General features: G+C 34.7%; 1 protein-coding gene and 3 pseudogenes across 1 annotated transcript; 1 reads left to right on the top strand and 3 right to left on the bottom strand.

Annotated features, from left to right (window-relative positions):
- Window positions 1-1,479: 1,479 nt before the first annotated feature.
- On the bottom strand, window positions 1,480-2,602 carry LOC125212093 (annotated as a pseudogene).
- A 2-nt stretch (window positions 2,603-2,604) lies between these two features.
- LOC125210576 (probable serine/threonine-protein kinase CST) lies at window positions 2,605-3,531 on the bottom strand. The gene is made up of 3 exons (XM_048110113.1): window positions 3,315-3,531; window positions 2,803-3,128; window positions 2,605-2,622 (listed from the first exon to the last, which is right to left on the bottom strand). Exons 1-3 carry the CDS (start codon window positions 3,397-3,399, stop codon window positions 2,605-2,607), a joined length of 429 nt encoding a protein of 142 aa, XP_047966070.1. The 5' UTR covers window positions 3,400-3,531.
- A 12,625-nt stretch (window positions 3,532-16,156) lies between these two features.
- On the top strand, window positions 16,157-21,572 carry LOC125209367 (annotated as a pseudogene).
- Window positions 21,573-22,940: 1,368 nt separating this feature from the next.
- The window catches only part of LOC125210575, a 1,658-nt pseudogene continuing 547 nt past the window's right edge, over window positions 22,941-24,051 (bottom strand).

Raw genomic sequence — 24,051 nt, 5'->3', positions numbered from 1 at the left:
TACTCCTTTTCTACACACTTTACTTTATAAAGTAAAACAATTTCTTAAAATTTGTGACGGTCGAGATATGAAACATATAATTATGAACGGAGGGAGTATTGTTTTGTGTTAATTAGAGAGAAAATACTCCTCCGTTCCCTCATAGTTGGCGGAACTTTTGGCACGGAATTTAAGAAATGAATGTTGAGTGTGTTAAATAAATAGATAAAAAAGTAAGAAAGAGAAAAAGGTAGAGAGAATAAAGTAAAAAGTGAATAAAGTAGAGATAATAAAGTAAGAGAGGAAAGTAAGAGAGGAAAAAATTACTATAAATGGAAATGACTCAACTATGAGGACTTTCAAAAATGGAAAAATGACTCAATATGAAGGAACGGAGGGAGTATATTTTTATATATTGACGTGAGAGAGAAATGGAAAATACTCATTACGTCCCACTAGAAATGAAACATTTTCCTTTGGTTTCCCATTAAAAATGAAATGTTTCTTAAAATAGAAATAACTTTATCTCTACTTTTCCCTCTCTCTTACTTTATTCTCTCTCATTTAACTCACAAACAACACTACATAAAATCATGTGCCGAAAAACAAACGTTTCATATTTATTGGGACGGAGGGAGCATATAAACTAAAAATGAAAGTGTGATACTCCCTAGTCACAAGAATATCACTATTTCCTTTTAGTCGTCCCACAAGAATATGCACTTTCTAATTATGGAAAGTGTTTTACTCCTAATGAGGTGAGACCCATTCTTCACTTACAATACTTTAATTAATTTTTCTCTCTTTTTCTTACTTTACCAATTTTACATTAAATTCTATATCGAACCCAAAGTACACATTCTTTGAGAACGAAGGGTATAGTATTTACTTTGGGACGAGAGGGAGTGATTAGAGGTGGGGAAAAATCGAAAAAATGATATATCGCTCGTATCGTATTGAAAAATATCGAAAAATTATCGAATTTTCGATATATCGTAATTTCGATACGATATGATATCGTTTGTAAGTTTTCGATACGATAACGATATGAATATCCTTATATCGCGATATATCATTTTATATTGAAAATACGATATATATCGAATTTTTTGATATATCGATATTTAACGATATATCGAATTTCGTACGATATATCGAAATATCGATACGATAACGATATTAAATTTTTATATCGAAAGTTCATATATCGAAATTCGATATATCAAAATTTTCGATACGATAACGATATGAAATTCTTTCATATCGATATTTTGTACGATACACGTCTGACGTTTTCGATACGATATATCGTATCGACCACCCTAGGAGTGATATATCAGAGTGCAATCAGTATGATATTATAGTAAGTTTTCGTTTGCAGTTGTAGATCATGAGGGGACCATATTTTTTCCATAATTAATTTTCCCTGTATTCTGAATATTTATCCATTTCCTTAAATCTCAATTTTGATGTGTTGTGTTAACAAGCTTACAAACAAAATTAACAAACAAATTCAATACACTATATATGATACAGTCAAAATGGCGCAAACATGAAGATTATTAAACAATCATCCCACAATCGGTCATCTTCCCCCGGTGCCGGCATGATGAGTCCTCGGTGGTCGATGAGAAGTACTCATGGCTGCAATACGTTCTAACTCCACCACAACCTCCTCCATTGAGGGTCGCTTCCTGGGCTCCGGTTCCAAGCATCTAAGTGTGAGCTTTGCAGCCTCAACGAGGCCTTGGACGAGTACTGCCCTTCCATCTGACTATCCATTAGTGCCTTGAGCCTCCGGCGATGGGAGAGGTCCGGTTTCAACCACTCAACCAGGCTCTGCTTCCCAGTAGGCCGTCTAGTGTCGTGCGCCCTCAGCCCAGTCATCATCTCGAGCAGCACAACGCCAAAGCCATACACATCACTCTTTACATACAGATGCCCTGTTGGTGGTAAATGTCATGTATGCATATATCACATTGACATTGTGATGATAATAATCAAACTAAATGAAACGCCAACTCACCTGTTGCAATGTACTCGGGTGCAGCATAGCCGTGTGTGCCCATGATTAGTCGTTACATGAGAATTCTCGCCTGCAGGCCCTAGTTTTGCTAGTCCGAAATCAGATATTTTTGGGTTGTAACTCTACAAATGCCAACACAAATCATCACCACATGCATAAGAAATCAAGTGTTATGAGCAAGCTCTATCATTCTAAACAAGCATAGACTTTTAACTTAGCAATAAAATCAGGCTAGTTGAAGCACAATCGCAGAGAAACATACGCCATCGAGCAGAATGTTGGACGCCTTGAAGTCTCTGTAGATGACTTGCTTTTCAGAGGAGTGCAAGAAGGCTAGGCCTCTTGCTGCTCCGATGGCTATTCTGAGCGTATGTTCCAAGATAAAGGCTCATTTGCAGCATTTCCTGCAATTCCAGATAAAAGCTAGATATTGAAATGGAAGAGTCTTTCCTCACTTTCTTAGTTTCAAACTGTATTCTTACTTCTGAAAAGATGGTTCTCGAGGCTCCCCTTCTCCATAAACTTCGTAAACGAGTAATAGCTCTGGATCTTCAAACAGTATCCCAAGAGCTTCACCAAGTTAGGATGTGAAAGCCTGCCTAAAAGTCCACTTCTGCCTGCATTTTCAAATCAACACATGAATATCTCATGATCAGAATCATCAAATGTACAAATCACATAAAAAGCCAAAGCCTAGTTTGTCAATATTATTCCTTTCTTGATAATCATACTATAATATACCTATATCATGTGATTAATGAGAGCAACCATGTACAAGAGGAGTTGAGTTGCATTACCTGCCATTCATCAAAGCCTTGAGTGCTTTCCTGGTTGAGCTTCTTGATGGCAACGCTCATCCCCGTCCCTTGTCGCGACGGGAGGAGTGTATGCTGATCCACAAATCCCTTATAAACTGTCCCAAAACCACCCACCCCCAACTTCATATCACCCCTGAAATTCTTGGTAGCAGTCCTCAAATCGTCAAAGCTATACACTTTGACATTAGGAGTAGGCAGTATTTCTCCATTAACAACACCTCCATCATCACTCACACCATTCGAAATCTGGCTAAACCCTCTGCTGCTGTCTGTGGTTCCGCCATTGCTATGATTAACCGAAGTAGCTACAAACACAAATATCTCAAAGTCAACCCCACTATTTCTAAACAAAAATAGATCCCAAAAAAGCAAGAACCCAAATCAGGAAATCAAGAAAAGTAGCAAAGTTTCCATTTTCCCCCTCTTTTACCCAAAATTGAAGACTCCCAACAAATTTCTCAAAAGCCCAGAAAGAGTAACGAGCATAAAACCTTGAGTGGATGGTCCACTGGAATTATTAATAGCAGGAAAAAGGATAGGATCCGCAGCTGGCTGAGATCCAAAGCAATTTCCCATTTGAATAACTTGACTCCCAACTCCCACAATACTTCAAAGACTAAGCAATTCCTTCTCCCTCAGAATTTGACTTTAAAGAATGAAATTTGGTTGAAGGAATTACAGATTTTGGAATAAAGATGATATTTTTATGTATATATATATATATATATACATAAATTGGAAAAAGAGGTGTGGATGGAAATTAGTGTTGGACTTTTGAAATCAATTGCTAGGAAATGTCGATGATGTTTCTAAACTCGTGCATGAATATATAAAGAATTTGTAGATACCTTTTGATATACACTATTTTTGTACGCGCCAATATATCTATTACGCTGGCCTGCGCAAAAAGGGATTCGTGAAAAATTTTTCCCTACCTCTTTCCATTTAAAAGAGTCTTTCTTTTATTTATTTTTATTAATTTGTCTATCAAAATTGTGTTTATAAAAAAATCTTCCCCATAAAAATTTGTCTAATTTTTTATTTTATCGCAAAATTTTCTCATTTTTTTTTCCCCTTTCTTTTTTAAAATTTATTAAACTCCTTCTCTTTATTTTTTATTATAAAAATAATATATAAAAGTAGGGAAAATTTTACTTTTTTAAAACCTTTCCTTACTTTTTTAAAAAATGCCAAATTTGGACAAAATTTTTTTTGGGAAGAAATCTGGACAATACAAGTACTATTTAGATATTTTATTAAAATAAATTATCTTCCTTGTCCCCAAATTGATTAACTTTTAGTTAGACGGTTTTTAAAGGGTTTTTGGAAAGTAAAAAAGAGATAACAGAAAATTTTTAAGATTTTTTGGGGAAAAGGGTTATCCATTAAAAGAAGATAACAAATTAAGTTAAAACTGTTGGTTTTTAATTTGGGGGGCCCAATTATCTTTAAGGTTATGCATATTTTTGTTTCGCATGCGGCCCCTGCCTAATTGATGCCGACAAAGATGGATAATATGTGGAAAATAATTTTAAAATTGAATTTACTAATAATATTTATAAGATACATTTATGGATCTCTTAAAATTTTTATAGAAAAAAACTAAGGATAAAGTGTATTTTGTGAAGCTAAAATAATACTCCCTCCGCCCCCCAAAATTTTTACACTTTGACCCCCTGGTTTTAAGAAATGAATTTGGAAAGTGATTAAGTTGGGGATGTGGCCTACTTTAAAGTATTAGTTTTATAAAAAAATGGAGAGGAATGAGTTAGTGGGATATGGGGTCCACTACCAAAAATGGTAAAAGTGAAGTGTATCAAATTTTCAGGACGGACTGAAATAAGTAACCGTATCAAATTTCGGGACTAAACTTTGCCGCCTATAGGACTTTCGAACGCACTTACGGTTAAAGGGGGTTGACAACCACCCGTTCTAAGCATATGTAATTAAATTTTGTATAAATGTATTATAATATACAACTCCTCCGTCCCACTTTAGGAGTCCGATTGAATTCGGCAAGTATTAAAAAATGTTAAGGAAAGTTGTGAAAAAAGATAGTGGAATGTGGGTCCTATCTTTTTATATTATTTTTATAATAAAATGTGAGTGAAAAAAGGTTCTTTTAATGTGAGGCCAATGTCTTTATGGAATATTCCCGGACCTAAGTGGGCTTTACCAAAAATGGTGAACCGGACTCCCAAAGAGGAGGAGTAGTAAACATTGAAATTGGTGGGTGGGACAATGACCCAGGCCCTCACATGGCCTGCCTGTTCATACTCTTTGGAGGCGTACGAAAAGAAAATAATGTATACTTCTATGGATGGAGGGAGTATTAGAGTTACATGAACGATTATAAGATGCAAAAGGGTGTGGATGGAAATTATCAATTGCTTGGAAGTTTGAAGTTAGTTTATATGATTCGAATGAATATCTCCATGACCCTTTTAAGCATGTATGGTATTTTTGAATATCTCCATGACCTTCTTAAGCATGTATAGTATTTTTGTACGCACCAATATCTTTTACTAATGCATTTACGGGGCTGCCGCTCTGGGCCGAGGGCTTAGGGCTTCATCCGAAATTTACACTACCTGTTTCTATTGCTTAGTCCATCATAATTAGTTTCAAGTATCGATATTAGGATATTAGATTCTTCGGATGAGTCTATTTTGAATAATAATATTTTAATATTTCCTCGGGACCCCACTATAATAGGAGCATTTTATTTTAATTATCCGTTTGGAAAAATGATACTCCCTCCGTTCTAATAATTTGTCACAATTTACCCGATAGGTTTAAATCTATTAAAAGTGGTTGAAAAAGTTAGAGGCATATAAATCCTACTTTTATATATTAGTTTTATAATAAAGTGTGAGTGTAAAAGAGTTAGTAGAATGTTGGGTCCATACAAAAAATGGTAAAGGTGAAAGGTGACAAACTTTAGGAATGAACGAAAATGAAATAAGATAAATTTTCGTAAAACATAGGAGTAACATAAGTCTTCTCTACACTATTATCTCTCTTACTTTACTCTTCTCCACTTTAATTATTTGTACTCCTCCGTCTGCGAATAGGAGTCCCAAGTTGAAGTTGGAAGTGCGGTTTAAGAAAAATTTGAGTGTAATAATTTAAATGTGATAGTGGAATGTGGACTCATTTATATTATTATTTGCAATCAAAGTGGATTAAAATTAATTGCAGCTTCTAAATTAAGGAAAAAATGGGGTCATTTTTTATACTCCCAAGATAAAATGTCTAACCGGGACTCCTAATGGCGGACGGAAATCGGGACTCCTATTCGAGGACGGAGGGAGTATTTTTTTTCTAAACGATAAAAAATAAACGTCTCTACTACAAGGAAAAGAGAAGTAATATTTTCTTTCTATTTTACCTTATCCTATTATATTTAAACTTATGTTATCCACTAACTACTACTCTACCAGGATTATTTTTTGTTGGAGCAGTAGATAATTTAGAGTCAAAAAAGAGAAATATATTATGTGTTGGTATGAAAAATGTTGATGGACATTATACAATATTTTTGGTCTATTGGGCTCTTGTATCAATACATTTTGGTTTATTCCATTTTTTTTATTTTTTGTTTCATTAGGATCTTATTAATGCATTTTTATATTTAAGAGAATTTTCGTTGAATCTTTGTTTAACGGGTTTCATATTGTAATTAAATATCTCGTGTTAGTTAAGTATTTTTTCTTATTTTAAAATTAAGTTAATTGCATATGTAGTCAATAATCATTTAAAAATGATAAATTTATAATTTGATAATGGAAAATATCAATAAATTTTCATTATCGAGAGATTTTTCGTCGATATTGCAAATTTTCAACTCATTTTAATATATTTTGAAAATATTACCACTACAAGAAAATTTAATCAAATCTTAAGTGTATTGAATATGGATCTAATTATATTAAAAGTATAAGTATCAAAACCTTAATTAAAATGTATTATCTAACGATTTAAAAAATAAATTTACAATGAATGTGTTTTGCGATTAAAGAAACTAGATGAATAGGATCGTGTGTTTCTTAAAAGTATTACGTGCTTCTGGCAAAGATTCATATTGAAGCATGTAATAAAATGGAGTACTAATAGTAAAATTAGTATATATCAATATTCTATACTCCCTTCATCCCACAAAAAATGTTATACTTCAAGTGATCATGACTGCATTTGTGAGTGTGCTATTTCACATTAAATATAGAGAGATAAAATATAATTTTTAAGTAATCCAAGAACTCCAACTTGAAGTCTTTCCACGTATGATTGAGTCGGGTGCAAGAAAGCCTTAACAACCACGTGTTAGCTTCTTTAGCGCGAAATGGGATCGTATGTAATCGATAATCCTCCCTTCATGCATCGTTGGGTCTCTTCTGAGTGCTAAAAGCTACTGAATTCATTGAGGAACTCATAGGGGCACTCATTCCTTCGACCTGAGAAAGTGGGAGAATGCCCAGCACATTAGTTTTGATGTCGATCGCCTCTGGCGCTGGGTAGAGACGATGGCCTGGGCAGGTCTGCCATCTAAATGGGCAGTTAGCCAGCCAATCTCTGGGTCGTCGTCGCCTGCGTTGGGCCATGCTCTCAACGCTTTCCTCCTCTGTTTCTGAGGTTGACTTTGGTTCCTTCTTTACTCACGAAGTCACTGCCGCTCTCCGAACTCAGAACCGGATCCTCGTTGTAAGCCCCGACTGCTGTAATCGGGAATATAGTTTCCTTGACTCCGGCCAACTGTCCGGGCGCTTCCAACTAAAGTTAGTTCCAGTTGTCCGAACCGTAGCTCCTGCTCATAAACCGAAAAAGAACAAAAGAAAACATGTTAAATAAATTATTTACACCAAAACATTCGCAAGCACACTAACAACACCATGTTCCACTCGTTAACGGCGCCATTCTCGACAAGTCCTAAAGAGTCAGCAGCTATGTGTTTCAGGCTGTGTGTGATATCACCAATCTAACAGTCCAGAGGATTCTACTAGACTCGCAGGCTAGAAAACCGTGGAACTAATGTAAAGGTCGCTGGGTGCACTTTGTCCCTTCAAAAATCTCAACCCACTATACCAACCAGCATGTGCGAAGAAGGATCGATACCACGAGGAAGAGGTGTTGCGAATCGTACCAGGATGTTTTGGGAAAGGGTTGGTCACGCCACGCAATTTTTGTGGGTCGAGAACTTAAACTACTCTGGCTCCGAGAGATAAGCCAAATTTTAATCTACCTATCTAGTCTACAGGATCGTATAACTTTACTCTACCTACCGGGTCTAAGAAACGGTAAGCGTACGAACATACATGACTCGAGAAAATGAGATATTTTAAAGTTCTAAGACAAATTGTGGGGTAAACTCGACTAGATGCATTTTCCTAATTTGGACGTACAAGCATAAAGCAAAGCAAGACAAATTTCCTCAAACTACCAGGGTCCGGAAAGCATTTAAAAGTGTAGGGGTGAGACAAAGTAGATCGTAATCAATCAAGCCCAGCGTATATGCGTAAAAGAAGTATAAAAGTACCGACATAAAGCGATCCTGGGTTCTAACTACCAACAACTTCATCTTCTTCGAATCAAACGAGAATAGTAGATAAACAATTGTGGTATTAAACACCACGAAACAGAAAGCAACCTTAAATCTAAACTTAAACGAGACTTAAAACGAAATTAAAGCCTAAACTAACAGATCTACGCTACCTGACCTAAAGGATGCAAATGTAAAGTAAATAGCCATAATCATGCATAACGTAAACATCAAGCACCAAATATGCGAAACTCCAACTCCGAAACACCAAGATTCAACAAATCCAAACATCTTCTATATGCAAATTTCCAACCTCCAACAACAAACCAATGTGACTCCACCCAAACATCCAACAATAAACAAAGACGAAGTAAAAGCAAGAAATAAAGACTTCAACTCCACGAGATCCGTCCCAAAACTAACATAAACTTCCATAATAATCAGAACAGTCTCGAATCCAGTAGATCAAAGCAAGCAACCGTAGTTACGAAACTAAACCAACAAGTTTTAAACGAAAGCGTATAAGATTGTTTCTTCGCCTCCACAAGGCGGTGTTACACGCAAATGACAACGACGATGATGAGAACCACTTGGCATGCACCTCCATGTCCAAGTGCGCAAATAGCTTCCGAAGATGAAAATTCTGAAGTGGTGAACTGTAACCAGAGCTTGAGAGCGTAGAAGGGTCGCTCTCGAACCTCTTTCTTCAAGGTTGGCTGAGCTCTTTATATATGTGAGGGCTTCCATCCCTAGGGGCATCCTCCGGTGATTTTACGTCCGCTCCCTCGAAACACTTTAAAAATAATTCTGCCTCGCCCATTCCCCGCCTCCCGTCGCCAACTTTGATTCTCCCAGTCCGAACGACGACTTCCGATTTTTGCTTCACTTCATCTCTTTTGCATCCGCCAGTCAAAACAACAACCCCGGGTCTCGATGTATTTACTACGCACCTCGAACTCAATAACCATTTAATAATGTTTCCAATGCAATGTGTAATTTTAACTCCTAAAACCAATGCATGAACTGCCTTATCACTGTTTATCTATTTTGCTTATTCCTGCACTAGGAAATGTCAGTTGTTATTAAAATGTATTTGTTTTGCTTATTGAAGATTGATTCTTTTGCTTATTCTAGAGTTAGAAAATGATTGGTCTCATGATAGACCCTGTTTCATACATTTCGTTACGTTTTTGGGCATTAAGAATCGCTGTTTTTATTTTGTCAAGCGTTTGGCTCTTTGCTGTTATTTGCTTGGTGTCAAAGTGCATTTTACATTTTTGCTTATTTATGGCTTCATATCTGCTTGCTTTAAAGATAGTAAATGTTCCATCTTATGTTAGATCCTATTTTCTTCTATTTTTTTACGCTTTGTGTGGGGGGAATACTTTTATTTAAGTCTATGTTGTTGTTTGATTGGGTGTTATCTCGTTATATGTATGCTTGTTTATGTATGACTATTTGCTTGTTTAAAAATAAAACATATGGTTAATATTAAATTAGATCTTCGTTTGATTATTAGTTATTTTTGGTTTTGCAAAGAGTGAAACTTATACAATGGTTAGAAATACCAAGACAATGAACTTAATTATTACTATTGGTCTAAACACCGAAAAAAAATTAATAGGAAATACCTTTATTTGGCCCTTCCTTAACTATTAGCAACGATTTTGTGATGAGACATCGAGTATATATCATCAAAATAATCTATAAAATATTAAGAAAAGATACCAAAAATTCAAAATCATCAATAATAAATATAATATAATAACATAATAATCAAAATATAAAAATACATAAAATGATACGCGAATTAAGAATTAAGAATTGTAAATATATGTTTAAAACAATCATTCATATCTCTCTATTGAAAAATGTAAATCACAACATATACACGCGGAACTCTAACTAATGTAAGAAATATTAGGATAAAATTCTCGAGTTAAGTATGTTACAATTCTTCCTCTCTAAGAATTGTAAGAAATATTGGGATAAATTCTCGAACCATATATACACGCGGTACTCTAACGCTGCAATCAAAAGAAAAAAAAACAACAACAAATGAAATGGAAATTGTCCAGTTAATATTTTTGAGAATTTTGTATGCATGTTTATAATGATAGATTGAAATTAAAGTCTAGGAAAAACATTACAATTGAAAATCTATTTGGAGATTTTGTTGTTAAGACCAATTATTACTACTATTGGTCTAAAGAGCCAAAAAATAATCAATAAATACCTTCATTTTGGCCATTCCATAATCTTTAAACACGATTATGTGACGAAATTCTGAATTACATGTCATCAAAATAACCTATAAATATATATTAAAAGATACCTAAAAATCAACATTATCATCAACAACAAATATAATATGATAACATTCTAACCTAAATATAAAATTGCATAGAATGATGGATGAATTACCGATAGCAAAAATAATAAACAAATCAAGAAACCAATTAGTATTACTATCTTCTAAACACCGGAAAATAATTAATAGGAAATACCTTTATTTGGCCCTTCCATAACCATTAGCAACGATTTTGTGATGAGACATCGAGTATATATCATCAAAATAATCTATAAAATATTAAGAAAAGATACCAAAAATTCAAAATCATCAATAATAAATATAATATAATAACATAATAATCAAAATATAAAATACATAAAATGATACGCGAATTAAGAATTTAGAATATCAAAAAATACTATATTGAATGGATAAATCGATAATTCTTTCAAAATGGAGGTCTTGGCCAAAAATGCCACAATCGCTAGGGTTTGGTGTCCCTTGCAAAGCGGAAGACTAGTACAAAATAAATAAATCGACATGCGATTAATCAATTCACATGTTAAACAGATAATTACATGCTAGAACGCAAATAATTCATGCTTAGAAAATATAAATCCTAAACATGATTTCTACGGTTTAGAGTTACCGATTTGATTCTCCAAAGAATCGACGATTGCTCGCGCCTTCTCCACGTGATGATCTTCAATAATAGGACACGAGATCTTCGACTAGTTCCCGAACTGTATCTCGAAATCGAGGTGGACTGATCTTATCAAAATACTAGGACTCGAATAAAAAGAAGATAGAAATTCCTCACGGAGGAGAGGCTGAAGAATTTTCGAGCTCTCTACTAATTAGAGAGGGACAAAATTTCATCTAATAATAATTGTCATTCGTCTCCTTTATTCTTCTATTTATATTAAGTTCATATTGGGTCCGATCGGGGATCTATTTTGGAAATGGGCTCCCCAATTAGCTTTTTACTAATTAAATTGAACCCACAATTTAATACAAGTTTATATTGGAATATTCGACGGCAATTACGAAGTAATATTGCACTCCCCATCCAAATCCGAAATTACAAGTAATCCGGTTTCCGTTATTTATATTATTTATTTCCCTAGCTTAAGATATAAATGTCCATTAATTAATTGAAGTCGCTATGGACTTAATTAATTAACATCTTATTAATTCCAAGAGCGACTCAGCAGAAACACTTATTTATTATTCATAGAGTAATAAAACTCCAAGCCGAGTCGTTTTCCGAATAATAAAACTTTGTTCAAGCTCCTCTTGAGGACATTATCAAACGACACTCACCTCGCGCACGATTCAACATAATAGCAATTCTAGACCGCTAGATATTAATCACCTCTACCCATATATCGGATTATTGGGTTGCAAAAACTTGCACCATTTGATAAGTCAAAGTAGTGCATAATCAATACCGTATGCTCAATGCTAACGTATGTAGATTAAGAAATAGTTATTTATCAAGACCCGAGTCTTTCGAGTAGATAGCATAAAGACACGTCGTCTTTGCTTAGATCCATTCAGTCTATACCACACCAAGGTCATCTTATTTCAGTAAGGCTTAGAAATAATCGATCGACATTGCAACCTTTCACAATAGGTAGTCTAAGCCTATCGGGTTGTGAAATTCTACTTTTTCTTTTGCAAAGCATTGCATAGAGCAGACGTGTTACCTTAAAGAGGACGTCGTCCACAACCGATCCTATTAAGCAAAAGACTTAGACTTTGTTTGCTTCTTATACATTTAAATGTTTATAAAACATCTTATAAATGCACAAGCAAACACAATGTAATAATATATTGATTCTATTCGTGCGAACTGCTCGAATAAAACTGAATCGGGTTAAAAGTGGATTATAGAGTTTTACGTATACAAGCAAGATTCTATTCGAGTGAAACTTGTTCGAAACATTAAGGTAAAATAGCTAAACCGTAGAAAAGCATGTTTTATGTTTCAATTATTCTAAAACATAATTTATTTGAGTTATGAGCATGATACATGAGATAATTGCGCGAATAGAATTTGCCTAAATAATCTGCTAAATAGATCTTGATTATCGATTTATTTGTTGAGCATAAAAATCGCACGCTTCCTTGCCAGTCCTTCAGGGTCTACTTACCATTTATGGTAAAGGTGAAATGTGATTCTTATTGTTATCTCGGATCGAAATGGCAAATGTGACACTTATTGTGGGACGGATATAGTACTAGTTAAAATCCAATCCGCATTTATCCATAATCTAACCATAATGCTAACTCTATAGTCTATATTGAGGATAGAGGGAGTAGTTCGAATCCAATTCTCCATATATCCATGATTTAGCCCAAAATACTAAAACTATAGTTTAAAGAGACAAGCCTAGAAGACAACAGACTAAATAATTTTTTAGATCCATGATGTAAATTGAATTGAATTGGATATTTTACCAAACATAGGATTTTGAATTTTATTAAAATTAAATCAATTCCATAAAAATTCTAGTTTCAATTCAATTCCAATTACATGTAAGACATTGTAGAATTCGAACCTTAGAGTTGGAATTGGAAGCTTTGTTGCTTTTCGCGAAGATTTACAATTTAACAAAATATAAAATAAGTCTATTACTTGATTGAAAGATAATTTCAAAAAAAAATTGATAGTACAAAATAGTACTCCTCCATTCTATTCTAGCTTAAATGTTTAATTTGTTTTCGATCGTGTTTTGAGAAAATGATACTAATAAGTTAAATTGGATAGAAAAAAGTGTGAGAGAGAATAATGTTGAAGAGGTTTTCCTCTTGACATGAGCTAGAACGGAGGGAATAGTAATTTATAACTTGGTCATATTATTAATCAATACTATCTATTAATATTATCAACCGAATGGAAATATATTGATTTAGGACATTTTTAACATTGTTCAAGCTATATTCACCTTCTCCTTGACTCAATGTTGGTTTCCATCCATTAATCTTGTGCAATAGATGTTATCTAATTGTGTAGCCCTTCTATGAAGAACAAGCATGTGAATTATTCATTTTATTTTATAATTACGTCTAACAATGTTTGCGTTTGTATCGTCGTGGATCTAGACCTAGAAAATGGCAGGGAGCGTAATTTAATATTTTAAATATTTATAAATTTAATATTTAAATATTAAATATTTAATTTGATATTATTTTTAATAATAAAATAGATAATATTATATTAATATTTAAGTAACTTTAGCTTCATTAATAAAATATAAACATGACTTGCAAATATGTATTATTCATTTAAAATATAAAACTATCGTAAATATTAAATACATTCATAAACATCGTAAATATTATATTCAAAAGTGATATAAATATAATAAATATTTAGATTTCAAAAATATTTAAAATGTTTATTTTGTTACATAAACAATAGTAAGATGCATGGATCACAAATTATAAGTACTTTGATGTGAATCAAATGATGCTAATTCTACTTCAAGATTTCTCCTATTTTTGATATTAAAATCATCTATCAATTAATCATTAAAGTTTGATTATTATATATTAGTTGATAGATGTACATGTGGAGTGACTACAATGAGCCAAAGCGGTGGGGTCTGATTCAAAGTGTTCGTTGTCTATTAGGATGGTGTCCAAATTCATTTATCTTACCACCATTATCTTCGTCTTTGAAATAGCTACGCGTGGGTATATTACACGCCTCAATCAGAGCTCGGATGAAGAAGTTATGGCCATTTGACGAAGGTTGCGTGGAGCAGTGCGAACACGGCGAAAACGCCCGGGTCCAGTAGAAACGCCTGGGTTGGCATAAAAAATGCCCGGGTCGGGCATTTTCTCAAAACTGCGAATTTAGTCTTCAAATTGGTTTTTGGAGCGGTTTCTAGGGCGTTATTCAAATTTTCCGAGACGAGAAAGGAGGGAAAAGAGAGGAGAAAGGAAGAGAGGAAGATTGGAGGTGCAATCATTCAACTTCATCATCCTGAGGAGATTTGCTACCATCTACACATCAATTTTATGTGTTCTATGGTTCTTCTTTATTGGTTGTAGATGTGTAACTAAACTTTTACGTTGCTCCTAATTTGTGAAAGACGTGAATTACTTTTGGATTCTATGGATTAATATTAATTTATGATCTTTTCTACGAGTGCTTTTTACATTAAATAATAATTCACGATTTATTATTCAATCATGTCTTTTAGCCAATGTCTCTTTAACTTGGTTAAAGGTGAAAACGTAGATAAAGAGTTTGAGATTTGAACATGTTCAGTGTGAGTAGAATGAACGAGATATTTACAACTTTCATTAGATTAATCTTTAATCCATAACTAGCTTTATTGGTCCATTAAGTTAATTCACAATTGGAGCATATTATGAGCAATGTTCTCACTCTCTTGGTTTTATTTTGTGTCGTCATTTTTTCTTCACTTATTTTTGTTTCAATTTGGTTTCTCAATCCAAAAATTCAAAAAATTTACTTGCTTTCGAATTAGATAACCGTACGCCTTCGTGGTTCGACACTCTTTTACTACATTACATTTGTACTCTTGGAGAAAAGTTGTAATTTTAGAACTATTTGATATACATGTGTTATTAGTTCATTGATATAAAAGCACGAAAAATACACGTCATACTTTAAGACAAAAAAACATTAACATAAAATAAAAAATAATTTTAACTAAAGAATAAATATAACAACATAATATATGCAATTTAGTAAAAGTTTAGATTTCATAAAGTATTTAAAGGTATGATTTTGATAATAAGAAGAAATATGAATTGGTAAATAGAAAATGTATTGAACCCTAGACCCTCCTTCCGGGGGGGAAAAATTTTTTTTTTCCCGATTAAAGGGAAAAAGTTTATGTTTTTCGAACGTCGGAAGAAGCCCCTTTTCCCCCCTAGTTCCCCGGTTTTGCATCATTCAAATTTTTAAATTAAGTAGTGAAATACCCCCAGCCTCCATTGGAGTAGCATTTTTCCAATTTTAAAAATTAAAGAAAAGGGTTGAAAAAAGTTGTAATTTAGACCTCTTTTTTTATTTGTTTATAATAAAAGGGTAAAGGTTTAATTTGGCCTCTAATTTATTAAAAATGGCTTCTTTTTTTTGGGATTTAAAATGAAAATTATATTTTTTATTGGGGAAAGGGGGGGAGTAACTAATAACTAAATTTTGAAAACGAACCAGAAAAAAATCTGAGTTTTAAGCACGAATCAATGATGGTTGAGTGATTGGAGAATTCAAAAAAAAATTGTTCTCTTAAATACGAAATTTCCATTTTTAAACCTATACAGCAATTTTCGCATTATTTTAATTTAAATGGAATCTCCGTCCCAAAGGCTCGTATTTCTCCTCTATGCAACAAAGAGCCGTCGGGTCTTTCAAGGGTTTTGTTACATTCCCCTCACTACCTTCGCCTCCTTTCCTCTCTTCATTTTCCCGCACCTCTCTACTCTCAACTGGGAAAGCCGTTTCGCTGATTCGTATATTTACGGCGGTTTCCCCATTCTGTGGCTGGACCAATTTTCAAACTCAATAATAGGTATGTTTTTATCCTTTTTCTCGCCCATCTTTGCTATCCTTTTCTTTGTTTGGTGCCGATTTTGAAGGCGGAATGGATCTCGAGTTGCTTTCTGCTTTTCTAGTTTCATGAATTCATCGTGTTAAGCTTCTGTGCATTTACACTGTAGATGGTAATCTTGCTTCATGCATACCGAAAATGATAAATTTCAGAAATGAAGCTGAAGATATTTGAATTTTCGTGTTCATCTTTCGCTTTTGGGGTTTAGCTTCCAAATCTCAGTCACGCTTCATCGGTTCATTCTTCTTCAAATCTATGACTTATTGAGATTGATGTATCTCGGTCTGGCTCAAAATTGCTAATTTTCTGCAGAATAGATATTTATTCTCTATGTGTATGCGCTGTTTAATAGTACTACTATTTCTATCTCGACATGTTATGAATTGAGGTCACTATTAATCTTTGGTTATTTGGATTTATGCCTTCTGTTTGGCCCTTATGAATTTGTGGTTATATGTAAGAGGGAATGGCTTTCTTACTTGTTGCTATCAGAAGTTAAAACTGTCTCTTCTATTTGTTGTCTCTTCAACCAAGTCAAACAAAATTTCAGGAGTTCCCGTGGGTATCCCATTTCTTATGGGTGTGCTCCCCCATTCCCCCCAAAATAGTTGAAAATATAATTTTCTTGTTTATACATGAGCCACGTAGAAGTCCTCTCTCCCTTCTCTCTATTTTTTTTTTTTTTATTATTATTATTATTATTATTCTTTTGGTTAGTAAAAGTTGAGTGTATTTTTCCATATACATTAATATCTTGGAATTTCTAAAGAGACAAGAATCTTGAGCGTCTTTCTTATGAGAGAAGAATAGCATCTCCTTTTGCTAGGGGTATGGGGGTTGCCTTTTTAATTTTGATTATGTTTCAATATTCACCAAATGTTCTGATTTTCCACAGAACTTAATGTTTTGGCTACAGGAAAGGTAAACTGAAGTGATTATATAAAACGTGACTGACTCCTGATCTTGCACAATGCTTATGCAATTTTTCCCACCTTGCAAAATAAGTATGTGCTGGCCACTTACCTTTTAAAAAAATTGTTGTTTGTTGCAGGTCAACCATCAACGAGATAATATTGGAGTTTAATATGGCCGGAGAAAAGAAAACAGAAACATGTATGTCCTTTTGGTTCTTTGGTCAATGTTACTGTAGGAATGTAGTATGACTTCTATTGTGTAGTTATTAAGACATACCATTGTGGTGCCCATGGTGGAGTTTTGTCAGTGTGCAAACTCTCACCATAGCATTGGTGCAATGTTCTCAAATAATCACTCGAAAATTTAACTGTTTACTTGATATGATGCCATATGCATGAAGAAAACTGATTGACACTTCTTCCCTGCAATATTGGTATTTCCTTGAACGCTTTTAGTCTTGTAAATCTGATTTGGGTTGCTATGGACATGTGTGATCTAATTCAGGTATAGCTTGTATTAAACTATTAAATGTACTATCTGATTACATTTTCTTGCACACAGATCAGCTAAACGCTCCTGTTGCGAAGTCTGAATCGTCAATCAATATTCCTGATAAAGATATGGTAAGAGTTGGTTGTCTTTGGTTTATTTCTGTTCTGAAACTAGCTTGTCTTATTGTTTTAAGACATGCTTTGTTGTCATATGATATACTTCCTGATATTCATGTAACATATAGTACTCATATACAGCATCTTCTTCTACTGTATAAATCTCTTCATGTATATGTGCGCTTCATCCCTTGTTTAAAAGAACTAATGTAAAACCCTTCTGAGCTCCTTTGTTACTTGTTACCTGCCCAAGAGTAGTAGCAGGTGCACCTTCGCACTGAAGTGGTGTTTTCAATAGTCATGATTGCTTTGCAGTTCCTCTTGTTAGACATTTCAATCATATTCATCTTCTCATCCTATTTCTTCCTTTATTTGTTCCTTCAGTTGATTATTTCAGCTCTCAAAATGTACTTATACTTTAAAAGTTTTCTGACAGTATTACAGCAACACAGCAATCCATGATTATGGTTTTTCACAAATAAATTTTCAAGGGGACTGGACACGAATGTATTACCAAAATCAGGGATTAATATTGTGCAAAACAACTTCATCATATTCTTTTTCTTTCTTGCACTCGTTATAATTGAGATGCATGCATATTGTTTTGCAATTTATGATTCTATGATAATGGCATCAATTGAATCAGAAAGTAAAAAAATTGTATTCTACAGGTTTCCCATATTGGGAACACAATACTATTATGTTTCTTAACCTGAGGTCTCCTGTTTTCAGGTGAAAGATGGATTTCCATCCGAGCCTGTGTCGTCTGTATCTGCTGGGGGCAATGTTGTGCCTGGAAAAAGTGCAACTGATCAATCTGTAAGTTCGGAGCAGGGTCCCTATTATCCACCTACCAGCTGTTATGATTATTATTATCCGGGTAAGGTTTTCATCTCCATCAGGAATTTAGAACAGTTTATATCTTCCTCCCTCCGTCCCCCATTAGTTGTCCACTTTGGTTCCGGCACGGGTTAGAAATGTAAAGGAAAGTGAGTTAAAAAGTTAGTGAAATATGGGTCCTACTTTTGTTTATTGGTTTCATAATAAAATGTGAGTGGAATAAGTTAGTGGAATGTGGGGTCTACTTACCATTTATGGTAAAAGTGAAAGTGGACAATTAATGGGGACTGACGAAAATGGCAAAAGTGAACAGTATTGACATTTTCAACTGAAATAAATGATTGCTTTCTTTATAGTATAACAGAAATACTGTAGTGCAGGAGTTCTGGAGAATAATAATAGTATTACATTAGGCTATGAAAATGTTTAGTTTATCATATTATATGGTAAAGACATTAACTTGTCAGTGTTTGATTTGTAGAGGTGCCAGTGCCACTTTATGAGGTTTAATTCTATAATTAGGTTGCCATATGTGATCTCTTGTTTCTGTCTGTAGCTACTAGCTAGAACTTACTGCAATCTTTGTAAACCTTATCAACGCAATTGTTTCTTGGCCATCAGAATGGGGCGAAACATTTGGGGACGGGGGTACTTACTGTAATGGTTGGATGGATGTTTTTTCCTTAAAATTGAAGATTTTAGATATGTTTTTGATCCATTAAATTCCTTATATTCTACAGGATACAATGGGAACTTTACCCAGCCTGATGACAAAGGTTTTCCTAACACTCCAGGTGGTTCTTATGCGGTATGCTCTTTGTATGCGTGCTTTCTTGATTTGTAAATTCCTGTTTTTCTGTCTGTACTTCAATATGTATTTTTTTTGAATATTACTCCTTGTATGATGATTCTCTGACTTACCAGGGAATTCAACAGGATAATGCTTCACTCCTATATTACGTTCCTGGCTATGGTCCATATTCAACTGGTTTTGTGGGTGTTGATGGAAAACAAGCATACACATCATCTGAATATCCCTGCTCATATGGGTCAGAGGTGTTTCCATGCTATACATATGATTCGACCTATGCTGGGAATGGTTCGTCCAGCAATAAAAGTGGCTCTGTAAAATCTGCAGGCACTAGTGGCTCTGGGAGGTCAAATGGCTTTAATGTTGCCAAAACTCATAGCAACCTCTCAAGCAAATCTTCAGCTTTACCTTATAATTACAAAACACAACAGCCAAATTCTTCGAGTTCTGTCTATCAGAATCAGTCTCTTCATCCATTGAACAAGGTATTGTCTTAGGATCAATGTATTTCAAATCCAGCTGCTTGTTTCGATGATTGACTATCACATTTTAACATGGAGAGGAGAAACGGATGAAACTACTGTATGATATTTTTTGTTTGGAATCTCATAATAGCAATTTTGTTCCCAAGTTCACTTTGTTACTAAAAACTCATTTGGCCTAGTATAATTTGGTCCATTGAATTGTGCAAAGATTATGTGATTTTGCATTCTGGCTTCTGTTGTGCTTTATATCATTGCTTTGATGTTTGTTCTTATCCTGGTTTTTATTTTCTTGCAGTTTGGTGCTGGTTTCCAGTCATCTGGCCTCATGAGAGGAATTCAGCCTTCTGGAAACTTCTCTTCATTTACTAGCCGGAATCCTCGTCCTTTTCCGCAATATGGTCAGGTGAATTACCAGTCGAATGCTGGTTTATGGAACAACAACTACAGATCCAGGTCAAGAGAAAATTTTGGCAGAAGTGGAGAAGTCAAAGCTGCGAGTGAACTAACTCGTGGCCCTAGGGCTGACAGTAAGAATTCCTCTAAGTCGCCAGCTGATGTCGAACAATTGGGTTTCGCAATTGATAGAGATAAATACAACTTACAAGAGTTTGAGGCAGTGTATGATAGTGCAAAGTTCTTTGTGATCAAGTCAATAGCGAAGATGATATTCACAAATGCATCAAATATGATGTCTGGTCAAGTACTCCAAATGGCAATAAGAAGTTAGATGCTGCTTTCCGTGAAGCTGATGCTAAAACGACAGAGGCAGGCAAAAAATGTCCAGTGTTCCTATTTTTTTCGGTGAGTTTGTGCTCCTTTATTTGACCTAGTACAAGAAGTTAGTAGTTGCTGTTATTATTGGCCACATCATTTTATCTTCTTATAGTCATGTTATTATTATCGGTCATATACCTTATGTATCTTCTTATAACCATGTTTTTTGCGTCTGTATTTAATTTTTTTTGTATCTGGTAATTGTGAGTCACAAGATTTGTGTTGTGTACTTCAGGTGAATGGAAGTGGGCAGTTTGTCGGTGTTGCTGAGATGATTGGCCATGTTGATTTTAGCAAAAATATGGACTTTTGGCAGCTCGACAAATGGAATGGCTTCTTCCCATTGAAGTGGCACATCATAAAAGATGTCCCCAACACTCAATTGCGACATTATCCTTGAAAACAATGATAATAAGGCCGTTACTTATAGCAGGGACACTCAAGAGGTAAATATTTCCTTTTCCCAGATTTCAATTCATCATTACAAGCTTGTATTTTGGTTGATCCTGTTTAACTCTACCTGTTTCTTGCAGGTTGAACTGAAACAGGGCCTAGAAATTCTAAGCATATTTAAGAATTACTCTGCTAAAACTTGCGTGCTCGATGACTTCAATTTTTATGAAAATCGTGAAAAGGCGCTGAAAGCAAAGAGGAGTGGTGTACCTGTTTCTCAAACCAATGGCTTTAGAAACAATGATTATGAGGTGAGCTTTTGTGATATACACATGCTTAAGCTTATTGATGTTGATGCAAATGTTTTACTTCTAACTGATATCTAATGTACAGAAGCACTCTGGAGAGTCTGCCAAGAACAATCAGTCAGATACTCCATCACTTGTTTCGCTGACTGAAAACCTTTCGCCGAGACTCAACCTCTGCAGAGTAGTATATGAGCGATCAGTTGGGATAATATAGGGGGAGAGAGGTTGATTTTAATCAGTTTTGTTAGGTAAGTTTTTCATTGTTTTCAAGATTCCCATTACCCTGATTTTTTTATATCTTTTTAGTGATTCGCGTTTGGATCTTTGTTGCGTTTGGATCTATCTTGATTTTTCATTGGTAACATTAAATTCTGGATTTTGTTTACACCTGCTAAGTGAGGGAGACTGTCGAACAGCTGTTGAAGATCAAATTCATTGAGTAGTTTCACATTTAATCATGTTATGATTTTTCTCTTTTACGTTCTCTATTATAAATGTATTTACTTGCATATTGCATATTTTTTGAGGTCCCAACATCAAAAGATTCTTAAATATTCGCTGTTGTGTTACGAAAAATTCAGGTAAAACATTTAAAAGAAAATATAATTTCTATGTATTTTCTAGGCATTTATCCAACAATTCAACATCTGTTGCATAAATCCGCAAGGCTTTTTCAAGTAATTTAATATATGTTTAAATACGTTTTCTAGAAAAATAAACAAGGATCACAAATCATTTACTATTACGTTTCGATATTATTAAGTATGAAGGATAAGGTCTTAAATTTGTTTCATTTATTTCTAAAAGAAGGATAAGATTGAAAATTCAAATGTAATGTATTAAGACTATTTTTGCATTAATGTCATTAACTGAATTTATATGTATGAAATTCAATATATAATAAGTTAAAAAAATTAATTGAATTAAAAGAAGTTCTGTATAAAAATGAATTCTAAGGATTGGGACAGTGTTAGATAATTAGAAAAATCTTAGTGGTATCAAACATTGGCCGTAGTCCACAAGCTGATATACATTATCATTGCTCTGACTGAGGCTGACAATTTATATTTATAAGCATAAAAAAAAGAATTCGCATAGAATAACTCCTGTCATGTAGTAATATTTAAATTGTTTTAGGTAGGCAGTATTGATGCAAAATTTCACAATCTACCTAAACTTGTCATTTCAGTGTCACCTTTTTCGAATCTAACTGGGAAACATGAGTACATCTGATTAGTATTTAATCTCCAATTTATTTGGGCCACATGCTTGCTCTTCTTGTTTGTCAATAGGATCAAATTTGTTCCAGTTTGAACTTTTCGTCTCATCTTATTAATGTGCAATAAACAGTAATTGTAATACTTAGACGTCTTCCAATAACGCTGTTATGGATGAAAACAAAATACAAGAGGAAACATAATTGAAAATCTAAGGTGTTGTGTGTTCCTCAACAGCCTAGATAAAGAAAAGAGAACTTGAAAAGTAAGACCAAGACAAGGCTAAAAATTTTTTCAAGTCATTACTGGGGTTTTTGGTGGATTGTTTTTTGTTTAAACTGGTTTAAAAGACAAACAAGCATGTGATACAATGAATGCGGGCATTCATGGCTGCTGTGATGTCCCAGTAGCTGGGGGGTGGGGGGCTGCAGGCACACTCCCTTTGATACTGTTGAGGGTAGTGTTGATTAGACCGGCACTGGAGGAGGGGGGGTCCTATGGGGCCCAAACTGCGGGTAGTATGGTGGGAAAAATTGCCCCCCGGGGGGAAACCATGCTTGGGTAGCCATTGCTGAGCTTGTTGATGTTGTTGTTCGGGAACCGCTCTATTTTCATTAGATCCAGAGGCCCCGCTGGAAGGCCCCCCTCTTGAGACCAATGAGGCCCCACCCTTTGGGGATCCATAGAAGGATAATATGCCCCTCTCATGCTGAGGCAGAGGAGGAATGTTGAAAATGGCATAGGGGCGGTTGTGTTTGAGCGCTGGCGGGGAGCCTGAAGAGGCTGGTTCTGTTGGCGGATATGACTGCCCTTTTGGGGAGCAGCCCCCCAGTCACTGCTGCTTGCTGATTTGTTTCCCTCCAGAGCCTTCAGATTCCAGCTTTGGAGCTTGGGGTTGCCCCACAGTAACTTCATCCTCAAGCCTTTAAAAACCCAGTTTTTTGGGAAATTTCCCTCAGCTGCTTTCTCAGCCCCTTTTCTCGTGTTGTGTAAGTCACGAATGCACAAGCCCTCTGGAGAACCATCTTGACAGACTAAATTTCTCCATGGATAGAAGTTGTCTCTTAGATCCTGCTCAGTAACCCCAGCATCAAGCTCCTCCCACATACAGCGTTTCTAATGTTCGTCCCCAGGAGGCTCCAGAGAAGGCTTTTCCCTCCAGCCTTGCTAAATTAGCTTCATAGCCACGGGATCATTTACCCCGAAATTGCAAACAAACATCAAAAGACCAGAAATTTTGAGAAGAAAAACTAATCGCAGTTTTAAAGACAGACCAGATCATAGAAATTAGATGACCAGAATAAATTACATAGCTTTTCATCGAACTGGGGAAAGAGGAATTCAAACAGAAAGAAAAAAGGGAAAAAGATGTAGAAAATAACATTTTACTTTCCAAAGTGAACAATTATAAGCCAGCATTCACAAAGCTGAACAGGGAAAAAACGATAACAGAT

This window comes from Salvia hispanica, chromosome 3 (genome assembly GCF_023119035.1).
Source record: "Salvia hispanica cultivar TCC Black 2014 chromosome 3, UniMelb_Shisp_WGS_1.0, whole genome shotgun sequence".
Taxonomy (NCBI): Eukaryota; Viridiplantae; Streptophyta; class Magnoliopsida; order Lamiales; family Lamiaceae; genus Salvia; species Salvia hispanica.
Note: the sequence above shows the minus strand (reverse complement) of the source record. Positions and strands in the feature narration are given on the sequence as shown.